Below are 15628 nucleotides of genomic sequence, written 5' to 3' on the forward strand. Positions count from 1 at the left end.
GCCTGATTCTATGATAAAGGTGGGGGTTGGGCCGCCTGATTTTATGATAAAGGTGGGGGTTGGGCCGCCTGATTCTATGATAAAGGTGGGGGTTGGGCCGCCTGATTCTATGATAAAGGTGGGGGTTTAAAATAAATGAAGTCTATTGCTACACAATCATTTGCGTTTGGGCGGACCGGTTTTGGAGAAAGAATCCCCTCGACGGGCACACTGGAAACGGATAATCAACACAGTTCTGCCCAGTCGGACAAGTTAGTCCCATATGAGGACCTCCTCTCTTCTGTGGGAGTTAGAATAGAAACACACCTGACACTAATGTCCCAGCAGCTAGAGGATTTATTATCCTATGAAGTTGGAGCACACTGACTAACCTGGACTAGGGTTAACTAGGGGTTGGGACTAACCTGGACTAGGGTTAACTAGGGGTTGGGACTAACCTGGACTAGGGTTAACTAGGGGTTGGGACTAACCTGGACTAGGGTTAACTAGGGGTTGGGACTAACCTGGACTAGGGTTAACTAGGGGTTAGGACTAACCTGGACTAGGGTTAACTAGGGGTTAGGACTAACCTGGACTAGGGTTAACTAGGGGTTGGGACTAACCTGGACTAGGGTTAACTAGGGGTTAGGACTAACCTGGACTAGGGTTAACTAGGGGTTAGGACTAACCTGGACTAGGGTTAACTAGGGGTTAGGACTAACCTGGACTAGGGTTAACTAGGGGTTAGGACTAACCTAGACTAGGGTTAACTAGGGGTTGGGAGTAGGACTAACCTGGACTAGGGTTAACTAGGGGTTAGGACTAACCTGGGCTAGGGTTAACTAGGGGTTAGGACTAACCTAGACTAGGGTTAACTAGGGGTTGGGAGTAGGACTAACCTGGACTAGGGTTAACTAGGGGTTGGGACTAACCTGGACTAGGGTTAACTAGGGGTTGGGAGTAGGACTAACCTGGACTAGGGTTAACTAGGGGTTAGGACTAACCTGGGCTGGACTTGAAGGCTCTCATGCTGTCGGCCAGACCCTCCCTGCTACTGTAGTCGAGGCGGACGCGGTCGCTAAGGGCTGCGGTGATGTCACTGTGGCTGAATGACATGACCTTGAGAACCTGTTGTACCTGGGTCTCCAGGTGGGCTAGCACCTCCTTCAGGCCGACGCCCACTCTCATTGGCCTCCCCGCACGCAACAGCGCCGTCCGCCTCTGACCCACGTACACACTCACACCCTGGAACAAGAAGGATAAGAATGTGTTCTTAACTGACTTGCCTAGTTAAATAAAAGGTAAAACACTATTTATTTTTAAACACATCATATTATATGTACAGTCCCAGTCAAAAGTTTGGACACACCTCATTCTAGGGTTTTTCTTTATTTTCTACATTGTAGAATAATAGTGAAGACATCAAAACTATGAAATAACACATATGGAATTATGTAGCAACCAAAAAAGTGTTAAACAAATCAAAATAATAATTTATATTTTAGATTCTTCATAGTAGCCACCCTTTGCCTTCATGACAGCTTTGCACACTCTTGGCATTCTCTCAACCAGCTTCATGAGGAATGCTTTTCCAACAGTCTTGAAGGAGTTCCCACTTATGCTGAGCCCTTATTGGCTGCTTTTCCATCACTCACAAAGACATGGCGGTTGGAACCAAAAATCTCAAATTTGGACTCGTCAGACCAAAGGACAGATTTCCACCAGTCTAATGTCCATTGCTTGTGTTTCTTGGCCCAAGGAAGTCTCTTCTTCTTACTGGTGTCCTTTAGTAGTGGTTTCTTTGCAGCAATTTGACCATGAAGGTCTGATTAACACAGTCCTCAGAAAAGTTGATGTTGAGATGTGTCTGTTACTTGAACTCTGTGAAGCATTTATTTGGGCTGTTAACTCTAATGAACTTATTCTCTGCAGCAGAGGTAACCCTGGGTCTTCCTTTCCTGTGGCGGTCCTCATGAGAGCCAGTTAACCCTAATGAACTTATCCTCTGCAGCAGAGGTAACTCTGGGTCTTCCTTTCCTGTGGCGGTCCTCATGAGAGCCAGTTTCATCATAGAGCTTGAAGGTTGTTGTGACTGCACTTGAAGAAACTTACAAAGTTCTTGAAATTTTCCAGATTGACTGACCTTCATGTCTTAAAGTAATGATGGACTGTCGTTTCTCTTTGCTTATTTGAGCTGTTCCTGGCATAATATGGACTTGGTCTTTTACCAAATAGGGCTGTCTTCATTATACCACCCCTACCTTCTCACAACACAACTGATTGGCTGAAATTCATTAACGAAATAAATTCCACAAATAAACTTTTAACAAGGCACACCTGTTAATTGAAATGCATTCCAGGGGAGAGAATTCCAAGAGTGTGCAAAGCTGTCATCAAGGCAAAGGGTGGCTACTTTGAAGAATCTCAAATATAAAATAAATGTTGATTTGTTTAACACTTTTTTGGTTACTACATGGTTCCATATGTGTTATTTCATAGTTTTGATGTCTTCACTATTATTCTACAATGTAGAAAATAGTAAAAATAAAGAAAAACCATAGAATGAGTGTCACGTTCTGACCTTTATTTCCTTTGTTTTGTATTTATTTAGTATGGTCAGGGCGTGAGTTGAGGTGGGCAGTCTATGTTTGTTTTTCTATGTTTTGGGGCATTTCTATGTTTTCGGCCTAGTATGGTTCTCAATCAGAGGCAGGTGTCATTAGTTGTCTCTGATTGAGAATCATACTTAGGTAGCCTGGGTTGCACTGTTAGTTTGTGGGTGATTGTCTATGTTAGTGGCTTGTGTTCAGCACAGGTCTCTTTTTGTAGCTTCACCGGTCGTATTTGGTTTATTGTTTTTTGTATAGTGTTTCAGTGTTCAGTGTTCTCTTTATTAAAATTCACTATGGACACTTACCACGCCGCATATTGGTCCTCTGATCCGTTTCGCCTCTCCTCTTCAGATGAAGAGGAGGACGACCGTGACAATGAGTAGGTAACTTTTGACTGGTAGTGTATATAACACACACAATATTATAGACAAACGCACATTCAAGATAATCAAATATTACGTGTATTTGTGTTCTCACCTCAGGTAGCAGTGTGGTGGATTCTGGGACCACATAGATGACCACGGAGCCACAGGGGCTCTCACTGAGCAGATGAAGAGACTCATCCGTCTCTGGGGGCGAGAGAGCGAGATGAGTGTGAGGAGGGAGAGAGAGATGATAAATAATGACAGTTTGTATTCTTGATCTGATGAAACGCCACCCAGCTGATTGGCTGAGGCAGCCACTGACCTGCTGCAGTGGGCTGGTTCAGAGCATCTTCCTCCATGATGGTAGCTGTCCTGTATCTAGTCTCATACCTGTAACTCAACACTGTGGTCTCTGGAGGGGGGCGGATATGGGAAAGAGGGGAGGCAAGGGAGAGAGAGAGAGGGAGGGACAGAGGGACAGAGGGAGGGACAGAGGGTGGGAGAGAGAGCGGGGGAGAGACAGAGAGATGTTAATATTTAGTAGGGCTGACCCTATATTGATTGTTTGGTTGAGCGGCTGTTGGTTGACAGATTTCTTTAGTCAGGCAGTAGCAAAACAAATAATGGTGTACAAGACACCTGTCTGATTGGCTCCTGTCTGAGTGGACTAATCCATTGTGGAGGCCGTGGGGATGGCACAGTCCATCAGTCTAAGACACCTTTCTGATTGGCTCCTGTCTGAGTGGACTAATCCATTGTGGAGGCCGTGGGGATGGCACAGTCCATCAGTCTAAGACGTGCTATTGAAATGGTATATGGTTATATTAACATCTTATATTACCACAACAAGTTATATTACGTAACAACAATGGTGAATCATTAATAAATATTATTTTATCCCGAAGCTGGATAGTGGTCGCTGTCCATGGTTCTGAAACACATCAGTGCACTGTTGAATTAGTACCTTTTCCTAGACCCCTCAAACTCAAATCTGGACCTCGAAGCCAGTTCCACTGCATTTTTTAATTGTGCATTTATCAGGTATAACAGAAAACCAACAGGCTCTGGACCTCGTAGGGTAAGACTTGAGTACCCCTGTCCTAGACCATGTTGCTATGTGCATAATAGTGAACCAGCATATTGGTGTTGAGAACAATGAGGCAGCAGTGGAGTTAGGAGACGAGGAAACAGCCATTTCCTTAAATTGTCTAAGAAAAGTGATGAGAGAGGAAACCATAACTTAATTAAGTCTACAATCAATAGTCTAACTGTTAAAATGTGCCTGGCTTTATAAATCATCTGTATTTTTCTACAGAAATAAGACAGATCCTGCTTCTGTTGCCTGTTTGAGTGTTTGTTCAATAGCCTACTGATTCCCTGAGCACCAAGACTCCCACAACCACAACATGTTGGATAAACAAGTTCACAAATGTGGCTGTTTTAAGTCTTTGTTGAAATAAAGGCTTTACTTTTTGTTTTGTCAGAACAGCTTTTCTGGTATTATTTATCATTTATTTAGTGTTGTCGACACTGTTTCAAATTGTCATCAATATAATATTTAAAATAATAATAATCTCCTTTTTCTTGATCTCCTTCAGATTGTTAGTTTTACAATAATTAATAGTAGTCTTAGTATCCCCATACTGTTTTTATTTTATTTACTTTTCTGCTCTTTTTCACACCAGTATCTCTACTTGCACATGACCATCTGATAATTTATCACTCCAGTGTTAATCTGCTAAATAGTAATTATTCGCTCCTATGGCCTATTTATTGCCTACCTCCTCATGCCTTTTGCACACACTGTATATAGACTTTATTTTTTCTACTGTGTCATTGACTTGTTTATTGTGTTATTGGCTTGTTTATTGTGTTATTGGCTTGTTTATTGTTTACTCCATATGTAACTCTGTTGTTGTATGTGTCACACTGTTTGCTTTATCTTGGCCAGGTCGCAATTGTAAATGATAACTTTTTCTCAACTGGCCTACCTGGTTATATAAAGGTGTTCTCAACTGGCCTACCTGGTTAAATAAAGGTGTTCTCAACTGGCCTACCTGGTTAAATAAAGGTGTTCTCAACTGGCCTACCTGGTTAAATAAAGGTGTTCTCAACTAGCCTACCTGGTTAAATAAAGGTGATTTTTTTTTTATTTGTATTTTTATTAACAATAATAATAACAGCCTTGTAGATCCACCCCTGGTGGCATCTCCAGAACCACCCCCCACCCCTGGTGGCATCTCCAGAACCACCCCCCACCCCTGGTGGCATCTCCAGAACCACCCCCCACCCCTGGTGGCATCTCCAGAACCACCCCCCACCCCTGGTGGCATCTCCAGAACCACCCCCCACCCCTGGTGGCATCTCCAGAACCACCCCCCACCCCTGGTGGCATCTCCAGAACCACCCCCACCCCTCTCACCGTCCACAGGGTGCTCCTCCAGGCGTGTGTGTGTGGGATCAATCTTCTTCTGGTGTTCAGCAGTCAGAGTTCCTCTAGAGAACACCACCTCCACTTCCACACTCAACTGTAGCTGTAACACACACAGCTCTGTTAACCTGCACACACACACACACACACACAGCTCTGTTAACCTGCACACACACACAGCTCTGATAACCTGCACACACACACACAGCTCTGTTAACCTGCACACACACACAGCTCTGATAACCTGCACACACACACACAGCTCTGTTAACCTGCACACACACACAGCTCTGTTAACCTGCACACACACACAGCTCTGTTAACCTGCACACACACACAGCTCTGTTAACCTGCACACACACACAGCTCTGTTAACCTGCACACACAGCTCTGTTAACCTGCACACACAGCTCTGTTAACTCTCTCTCACGCGCGCGCAACACACACACACACACACACACACACACACACACACACACACACACACACACACACACACACACACGTGTGTTACCTGCAGCTGAGCTAGCTGGTTGATCTGGGTGACAGGTAGCCATGCCCTGTATGTCTCAGTGGTCTTCCACCACAAGGGAACTCCCACAGCGATCACCACCACTGCTATGGCCAGGGCCGCCAGACGCCCTCGGTGACGCTCTGCAACACACACATTATATTAGACTACTAGGGAATCAGAGAGTGATCCACGGGCTGTGGGTCATCTACAGTCATCTATTGACGGGTTATCTACTGCCATCTACTGACGGGTTATCTACTGCCATCTACTGACGGGTCATTTACAACCATCTACTGCCGGGACATTACAGTCATCTACTGACAGGACATCTACTGACAGGTCATCTAAGGCTGTGGGCATCCAGCCGAGGAACTACACTTTCTCCCTAGTTAACGTTACCTTTACATAGATGTTCGGAGCACACTAGATAATTAGCACTGTGGTCAACTCTGCCTTCCGTAAACAAGCGCAGTAACCTGGACATATGATCGTATGGGAGAACTAACCCTAATAAAAAAAAGATGTGTAGTAATTTAACTTTTTGTTTTTTGAAAATGATTATTTCTCGCTGATATAAAAGGGTACGTTCCTTATGTTTCCAAAACCGTACCTCGAGTTAACGTTCAGACCGAGCGTCGGGTCGGTTAATAGAAAGGCCCCGGTAGTTATCGGCTATGACTGGGAAAGCTAGACAGACAACTCTCTGGGCACAACACTACAACTATGAAACAAAAAAATATTTACAAATAGTCAATAAACGCTGCCTAATTCATTCTCTTCTGAATATACTGTTCTAAATGTATGTGTTTTATAGCGCTAAAACTGCGGTAGTTTAAAGAAAACGACGCATTATTGTGCCAGACGCTTCACTCACCCACTTCTATCGCCGCCATCTCTGTCCATGCAACTGGGCAGGGCTGGAAGGACAGGACAGCTGTCCAATGGAAAACTCGCTATTCCCCCTACATCCTACCCAATCATGAATCAAAAGGCGGGCTTTAAATATCTAGGGGAGATTCTCGTCCGTCTTCTTTTATTTAACCTTTATTTAACTAGGCAGGTCAGTTAAATAAGAACAATTATTATTTTTTACAATGACGGCCTACCCGGAGTCATTGGTAACTGCACACCCCATACAATTACAATCAGTCGATAAAATCGACAACTATCATCAGAAATCAAGCGATATGAATCAGACAGTGGAGCGCCGCCTGACCTATTCGTAGTTGATCAGAAGGTCCAAAATCAACGTTTCATATCGTGATGTAAATGTACTGTACTGACAATAACGCGAGACTCCGACTACTCGTGGCCCAGCTGGCTAGTTTATGTGGCATTGCTAGACCGTGGTTGCGTTCCAGGATGCAGGTCGTTTCGGGTGCGTTCCAGGATGCAGGTCGACTCGGGTGCGTTCATTGCTAGGCTGCGGTTGCGTTGCAGGTTTACACGGGTACTTTCCAGGTGGTCTTCATCGCTTCATAATTTCTGGGGGTATTAAAACGGATTGTTAACGTAACCGATTAGCATAATTGGTTCAGATTATTTGATGATTTACTGTTCTCTACTTTTATTTATTTTGTACAAATCCCAAATCCCGGTTGCAAGGCTGACCAACTTTGTTCCTGGAGATCTACCATCCTTTAGGTTTTCGCTCCAAACCCAGTAGTTACCAACGTGATTCAACGTATCAACAAGTTAGGTAGCTAGACAAAGGTTTGAACAAAAACCAACTCCCATTCAAACCCAGAATCCTATACTGGATTTCTCCAGACTTCCAAGACCATATTTGGAAGGATGGCTACGATTGGCTAGTGTTGGAACATATCCAGTGGCAATTTTAGCTTGTAAATCTTAGTGGGGCAAACTAACATTTTTGTTGTTGTTGTTGAGATGCATAGTAGCAAAGTCACTACACAACACTAAACAATACATTAATTGCACTATAACGACGACAAACGGCGCCCACAAATGTTTAGGGCCGACATAAAGCTGTCCCAACAGCAGAGCTTTCTGTTCAGCACCATGGAGTGAATCCTTACCACCGCTACACCTGGCTATCAGCGGAGCCTTGTCTGGCAGCGAAACAGTTCATTCCGACTCATTTACTGCCTTTTAAATAAACATATCTAATATAGCTGACCATATCTCCCTGGCGTATTGCATCATTTATGCAGCAGCATTATAAGACATTTTTTGACTCACCTTGCTGTGCGCGGCTGGTCCTTCGTTGGCAAATTTTGTCATCAAAGAAAAAGATTTACAATTCTGAGTTGGATGACTGTTCAAAACGTATTTTCCCGGTCTGACTTCCTTCCTGCGGTTAGACACCGATTCCTTCCAAACAACTCCTTGTTGAATTTGCGAATTCCAACTTGTTGTGATGTTAATGTCCAACGGCCGATAAGCACAGATACGTTTTATCTATATTTTTTCTTCACTATTTCTCTTCATATGACAAGGATTAAAAAAAGATTTGCCTGTAGACTTGATTCATGATGATGACTGCTAGCTAAGATTGTGAACAATGTAATCTAGATGTAATTTTTATTCAGACATTTGGAACTACACAAATAAATATTAATGACATTTAAAACTATATAAATATAAAAATATATACAAAAATAAGACTCATAAATACCAAAAAGAAGTAACAAAGACAAATAGAAACAAATTTGTGTTGATTTGGCACTCGAGCATCACTACATTACCCATCCTCCAACACTGTCAACCAAGAGTCAAGACTACATTACCCATCCCTCAACACTGTCAACCTAGAGTCAAGACTACATTACCCATCCCTCAACACTGTCAACCAAGAGTCAAGACTACATTACCCATCCCTCAACACTGTTAACCAACAGTCAAGACTACATTACCCATCCCCCTCAACACTGTTAACCAACAGTCAAGACTACATTACCCATCCCTCAACACTGTTAACCAACAGTCAAGACTACATTACCCATCCCTCAACACTGTTAACCAACAGTCAAGACTACATTACCCATCCCTCAACACTGTCAACCAACAGTCAAGACTACATTACCCATCCCTCAACACTGCCAACCAAGAGTCAAGACTACATTACCCATTCCTCAACACTGTCAACCAAGAGTCAAGACTACATTACCCATCCCCCAACACTGTCAACCAAGAGTCAAGACTACATTACCCATCCCTCAACACTGTCAACCAACAGTCAAGACTACATTACCCATCCCCCAACACTATCAACCAAGAGTCAAGACTACATTACCCATCCCTCAACACTGTCAACCAACAGTCAAGACTACATTACCCATCCCCCAACACTGTCAACCAAGAGTCAAGACTACATTACCCATCCCCCAACACTGTCAACCAAGAGTCAAGACTACATTACCCATCCCTCAACACTGTCAACCAAGAGTCAATACTACATTACCCATCCCCCAACACTGTCGACCAACAGTCAAGACTACATTACCCTTCCCCCAACACTGTCAACCTAGAGGCAAGACTACATTACCCATCCCTCAACACTGTCAACCAACAGTCAAGACTACATTACCCATCCCCCAACACTGTCAACCTAGAGGCAAGACTACATTACCCATCCCTCAACACTGTCAACCAAGAGTCAAGACTACATTACCCATCCCCCAACACTGTCAACCAACAGTCAAGACTACATTACCCTTCCCTCAACACTGTCAACCAACAGTCAAGACTACATTACCCATCCCTCAACACTGTTAACCAAGAGTCAAGACTACATTACCCATCACCCAACACTGTCAACCAAGAGTCAAGACTACATTACCCTTCCCTCAACACTGTCAACCAAGAGTCAAGACTACATTACCCTTCCCTCAACACTGTCAACCAAGAGTCAAGACAACATTACCCATCCCTCAACACTGTCAACCAACAGTCAAGACTACATTACCCATCCCCCAAAACTGTCAACCAAGAGTCAAGACAACATTACCCATCCCTCAACACTGTCAACCAAGAGTCAAGACTACATTACCCATCCCTCAACACTGTCAACCAAGAGTCAAGACTACATTACCCATCCCTCAACACTGTCAACCAACAGTCAAGACTACATTATCCATCCCCCAACACGGTCAACCAAGAGTCAAGACTACATTACCCATCCCTCAACACTGTCAACCAACAGTCAAGACTACATTACCCATCCCCCAACTCTGTCAACCAAGAGTCAAGACTACATTACCCTTCCCTCAACACTGTCAACCAAGAGTCAAGACTACATTACCCATCCCTCAACACTGTCAACCAAGAGTCATGACTACATTACCCATCCCCCAACTCTGTCAACCAAGAGTCAAGACTAAACCCATTCACCTTGGTGGTGTCAACTAAGAGTCATGACTACATTACCCATCCCCCAACACTGTCAACCAAGAGTCAAGACTACATTACCCATCCCTCAACACTGTCAACCAAGAGTCAAGACTAAACCCATTCATCTTGGTGGTGTCAACTAAGAGTCAAGACTACATTACCCATCCCCCAACACTGTCAACCAAGAGTCAAGACTACATTACCCATCCCCCAACACTGTCAACCAAGAGTCAAGACTAAGCCAATTCACCTTGGTGTTGTGCAGACTGGTTTTATACTATTCTTAACCATTTCGCACAAACCAGAAAGAAATGCAACAATATTTCTGTGAAACTATATATTCACAGTATTATGAATTAATTGTGGTTTATTTGGTAGCATTTTGTAGTGTGACTGATTTTATTATTTGCATTAGTACTGTACAAAGTTAGAGGTGTGCTATTTGATAGATTCCCCCGCTCCCCCTACCTCGGGCTTCCAAAGGGGAGACCTGATGTCAACCTACCCCCGCTCCCCCTAACTCGGGCTTCCAGTGTGGAGACCTGAAGTCAACCTACCCCCGCCCCCCCTCCCCATCTCGTAAAACTAGTTTTTCAACCACTCCACAAATGTCTTGTTAACAAACTGTAGTTTTGGCAAATCGGTTAACACATCTACTTTGTGCATGACAAGTACATTTTTCAACAATTGTTTAGACATTATTTCACTTATAATTCACTGTATCACAATTCCAGTGGGTCAGAAGTTTACATACACTAAGTTGACTGTGCCTTTAAACAGCTTAGAAAATTCCATGTCATGGCTTTAGAAGCTTTTGATGGCTAATTGACATCATTTGAGTCAATTGGAGGTGTACCTGTGGATGTATTTCAAGGCCTACCTTCAAACAAAATGCCTCCTTGCTTGACATCATGGGAAAATGAAAAGAAAGCAGCCAAGACCTCAGAAAGAAAATTGTAGACCTCGACAAGTCTGGTTCATCCTTGGGAGCAATTTCCAAACCCCTGAAGGTACCACGTTCATCTGTACAAACAATAGTACGCAAGAATAAACACCATGGGATCACGCAGCCGTCATACCACTCAGGAAGGAGACGCATTCTGTCTCCTAGAGATGAACATACCTTGGTGCGAAAAGTGCAAATCAATCACAGAAGAACAGCAAAGGACCTTGTGAAGATGCTGGAGGAAACAGGTACAAAAGTATCTATATCCACAGTAAAACGAGTCCTATATCGACATAACCTGAAAGGCCGCTCAGCAAGGAAGAAGCCACTGCTCCAAAACCGCCATAAAAAAGCCAGACTAAGGTTTGCAACTGCACATGGGGACAAAGATTGTACTTTTTGGAGAAATGTCCTCTGGTCTGATGAAACAAAAATAGAACTGTTCGGCCATAATGACCATCGTCATCTTTGGAGGAAAAAGGGGGAGGCTTGCAAGCCGAAGAACACAATCCCAACCGTGAAGCACGGGGGTGGCAGCATCATGTTGTGGGGGTGCTTTGCTGCAGGAGGGACTGGTGCACTTCACAAAATAGATGGCATCATTAGATAGAACAATTATGTGGATATATTGAAGCAACATCTCAAGACATCAGTCAGGAAGTTAAGGCTTGGTTGCAAATGGGTCTTCCAAATGGACAATGACCCCAAGCATACTTCCAAAGTTGTGGCAAAATAGCTTAAGGACAACAAAGTCAACGTATTGGAGTGTCATCACAAAGCCCTGACCTCAATCCTATAGAAAATGTGTGGGCAGAACTGAAAAAGAATGTGCGAGCAAGGAGGCCTACAAACCTGACTCAGTTACACCAGCTCTGTCAGGAGGAATGGGCCAACATTCACACAACTTATTGTGGGAAGCTTGTGGAAGGCTACCCAAAATGTTTGACCCAAGTTAAACAATTTAAAGGCAATGCTACTGTAATGGATGTGAAACGGCTAGCTTAGTTAGCGGTGCGCGCTAAATAGCGTTTCAATCGGGGACGTCACTTGCTCTGAGACCTTGAAGTAGTGGTTTCCCTTGCTCTGCAAGGGTCGCGGCTTTTGTGGAGCGATGGGTAATGATGCTTCGTGGGTGACTGTTGTTGATGTGTGCAGAGGGTCCCTGGTTCGCGCCCGGGTATGGGCAAGGGGACGGTCTAAAGTTATACTGTAACACTACCAAATACTAATTGAGTGTATGCAAACTTCTGACCCACTGGGAAAGTGCTGAAATAAATAAATAATTCTCTCTACTATTATTCTGACATTTCACATTCTTAAAATAAAGTGGTGATCCTAACTGACATACAACAGGGAATGATTACGAGGATTAAATGTCAGGAATTGTGAAAAACTGAGTTTAAATGTATTTGGTTAAGGTGTATGTAAACCTGTAAACTGTATATCCATTTCTAAAATCTTAGAACGCCAACTTAACAAACAGATCACTGACCATTTCGTATCACACCGTACCTTCTCCACGATGCAATCTGGTTTCCGAGCTGGTCATGGGTGCACCTCAACCACGCTCAACGTCCTAAATGATATCATAACCGCCATCGATGAAAGACAGTACTGTGCAGCCATCTTCATCGACTTGGCCAAGGCTTCCAACTCTGTCAATCACCACCTTAGATTTCTACGGCACTTGCTTGCAGTTCCTATTGCTTCCACTAGATGTCAACAGTCTTCAGAAATTGGTTGATGTTTTTCCTTTGAGAAATGAAGAAGTAGCCATTTCCTTTCTGGGAATCGAGCCAAGTGTACTGTTGTGGTTGGGGCGCGTGACCTGAAAGCTCTCTCCACTTTGTTTTCGTCCGGTATTGAACACAGTTTATTCCGTCTTAAATTTGATCGTTTATTTACGTTGAAAAATACCTAAAGTTGGAATAGGAAAGTTGTTTGAAATGTTTGGACCAAGTTTACAGGTAACTTATTAGATAATTTGTAGTCATGTTGGGGGAGTTGGAACCGGTGTATTTTCTGAATCAAACGCACCAAATAAATTGACATTTTGGGGATATAAAGAAGGACTTTATCGAACAAAAGGATCATTTGTGATGTTTATGGGACATATTGGAGTGCCAACAGAAGAAGATCTTCAAAGGTAAGGTGAAGGTGAATTATATAGTTATTTCTGAGGTTGATATATGACTGTCATGTGTTTGTTTGATGGGGTGCTGATAATCGCATGGTCTGCTTTCGCCATAAATCCTTTTTGAAATCTGACACCGTGGTTGGATTAACAAGAAGTTCATCTTTAAACCGATGTATAACACTTGTATGATTTATTCATTATTATTATTAGTATTTCTGTTTTTGAATTTGGCGCGCTGCTATTTCACTGGGTGTTGTAAAATCAATCCCGTTAACGGGATTGGCGCGCAAAGGGATCACTAAGAAGTTAACCGTCTGATGGCCTTGAGATAGAGGCTGTTTTTCAGTCTCTCGGTCCCAGCTTTGATGCACCTGTACTGACCTCGCCTTCTGGATGGTAGCGGGGTGAACAGGTTGCTTGGGCGGTTGTTGTCCTTGATGATCTTTTTGGCCTTCCTGTGACATCGGGTGGTGTAGGTGTCCTGGAGGGCAGGTAGTTTTCCCCCGGTGATGCGTTGTGCAGACCTCACTACCCTCTGGAGAGCCTTACAGTTGTGGGTGGAGCAGTTGCCATACCAGGCGGTGATAAAGTTTGTGATTGTTTTTGGTGACAAGCCAAATTTATTCAGCGTCCTGAAGTTGAAGAGGTGCTGTTGCGCGTTCTTCACCACGCTGTCTGTGTGGGTGGACCATTTTAGTTTGTCCATGATGTGTACGCCGAGGAACTTAAAACTTTCCACCTTCTCCACTACTGTCCCGTCAATGTGGATAGGGGGGGTGCTCCTTCTGCTGCTTCCTGAAGTCCACGATCATCTCCTTTGTTTTGTTGACGTTGAGTGTGAGGTTATTTTCCTGACACCACACTCCGAGGGCCCTCACCTCCTCCCTGTAGGCACTCTCGTCGTTGTTGGTAATCAAGCCTAGCAAACGTGGTCATGTCGCTGGTTGGTAGCTAACGTGGTCATGTCACTGGTCGGTAGCTAACGTGGTCATGTCGCTGGTCGGTAGCTAACGTGGTCATGTAGCTGGTCGGTAGCTAACGTGGTCATGTCGCTGGTCGGTAGCTAACGTGGTCATGTCGCTGGTCGGTAGCTAACGTGGTCATGTAGCTGGTCGGTAGCTAACGTGGTCATGTCGCTGGTCGGTAGCTAACGTGGTCATGTCGCTGGTCGGTAGCTAACGTGGTCATGTCGCTGGTCGGTTGCTAACGTGGTCATGTCGCTGATCGGTAGCTAACGTGGTCATGTCGCTGGTCGGTAGCTAACGTGGTCATGTCGCTGGTCGGTAGCTAACGTGGTCATGTCGCTGGTCGGTAGCTAACGTGGTCATGTCGCTGGTCGGTAGCTAACGTGGTCATGTCGCTGGTCGGTAGCTAACGTGGTCATGTCGCTGGTCGGTAGCTAACGTGGTCATGTCGCTGGTCGGTAGCTAACGTGGTCATGTAGCTGGTCGGTAGCTAACGTGGTCATGTCGCTGGTCGGTAGCTAACGTGGTCATGTCGCTGGTCGGTAGCTAACGTGGTCATGTCGCTGGTCGGTAGCTAACGTGGTCATGTCAATGGTTGGTAGCTAACGTGGCCATTTTTTTCTCTCACTCAATTTTATTTTAAATAGGATAGCAGCCTACACAACAAATCGTAAGGGGGCGCCGGTCTGTTGCATCCCACAGTGAGTGTGACGTTTGGTGTGGCGTTCTTTTATGTTTTTAATTTGTACACTTTGTTTGTAAACCACCTGTCAACAGTGGCAGGGTGTTGGACTGATCTTGTTGATCGTCTACATACCCGCTACAAACGGACTAAATGATGAAAACGCTGCTGGCAGCGGAATCCAATACGGCAGGGAGTTCCTACTACAATGCAACTCAAACACAAACGCGATGGATATCCCAATGGCCCATCTAATCCCTGATTGTCTGTGAGGGGATTACAAACCCAAATGCAAACGTGGAAAACATGGGGGAATCAAACAAAGACTTACAAAATTAAAGAACAAACTTCAAGGATCTCTCTGTAGTTTGCTCTGTTCATCTTTCCCTCGATACTAACAAGTCTCCTAGTCCCTGCCGCTGAAAAACATCCCCACAACATGATTCTGCCACCACCATGCTGCACCTTAGGGATGGTATTGGCCTGGTGATAAGCGGTGCCTGGTTTCTCCCAGATGTGACTCTTGGCATTTAGGCCAAAGAGTTCAATCTTGATTTCATCAGACCAGAGAATCTTGTTTCCCATGGTCAGAGTCCTTTGGGTGTCTTTTGGCAAACTCCAAGCGGGCTGTCATGTCTTTTACT

General features: G+C 44.3%; 1 protein-coding gene across 2 annotated transcripts in view; it reads right to left on the reverse strand.

Annotated features, from left to right (window-relative positions):
• Positions 1–7210, reverse strand: part of pigs (phosphatidylinositol glycan anchor biosynthesis, class S) — a 14382-nt gene extending 7172 nt beyond the window's left edge. The window contains exons 1-6 of one of the 2 annotated variants that reach the window (XM_036967634.1): positions 6776–7210; positions 5902–6041; positions 5379–5490; positions 3279–3368; positions 3069–3160; positions 984–1224 (exon numbers count right to left, since the gene is read on the reverse strand). In XM_036967634.1, coding sequence (XP_036823529.1) covers positions 984–1224; positions 3069–3160; positions 3279–3368; positions 5379–5490; positions 5902–6041; positions 6776–6794 — 694 coding nt within the window. In that variant the 5' untranslated portion in view covers positions 6795–7210. Of the gene's footprint in view, positions 1–983; positions 1225–3068; positions 3161–3278; positions 3369–5378; positions 5491–5901; positions 6042–6511; positions 6731–6775 lie in introns of those variants that run through there. The other variant, XM_036967635.1, reaches the window with a different exon arrangement.
• Between the last annotated feature and the right edge of the window lie 8418 nt (positions 7211–15628).

This window comes from Oncorhynchus mykiss, chromosome Y (assembly GCF_013265735.2).
Source record: "Oncorhynchus mykiss isolate Arlee chromosome Y, USDA_OmykA_1.1, whole genome shotgun sequence".
NCBI lineage: Eukaryota > Metazoa > Chordata > Actinopteri > Salmoniformes > Salmonidae > Oncorhynchus > Oncorhynchus mykiss.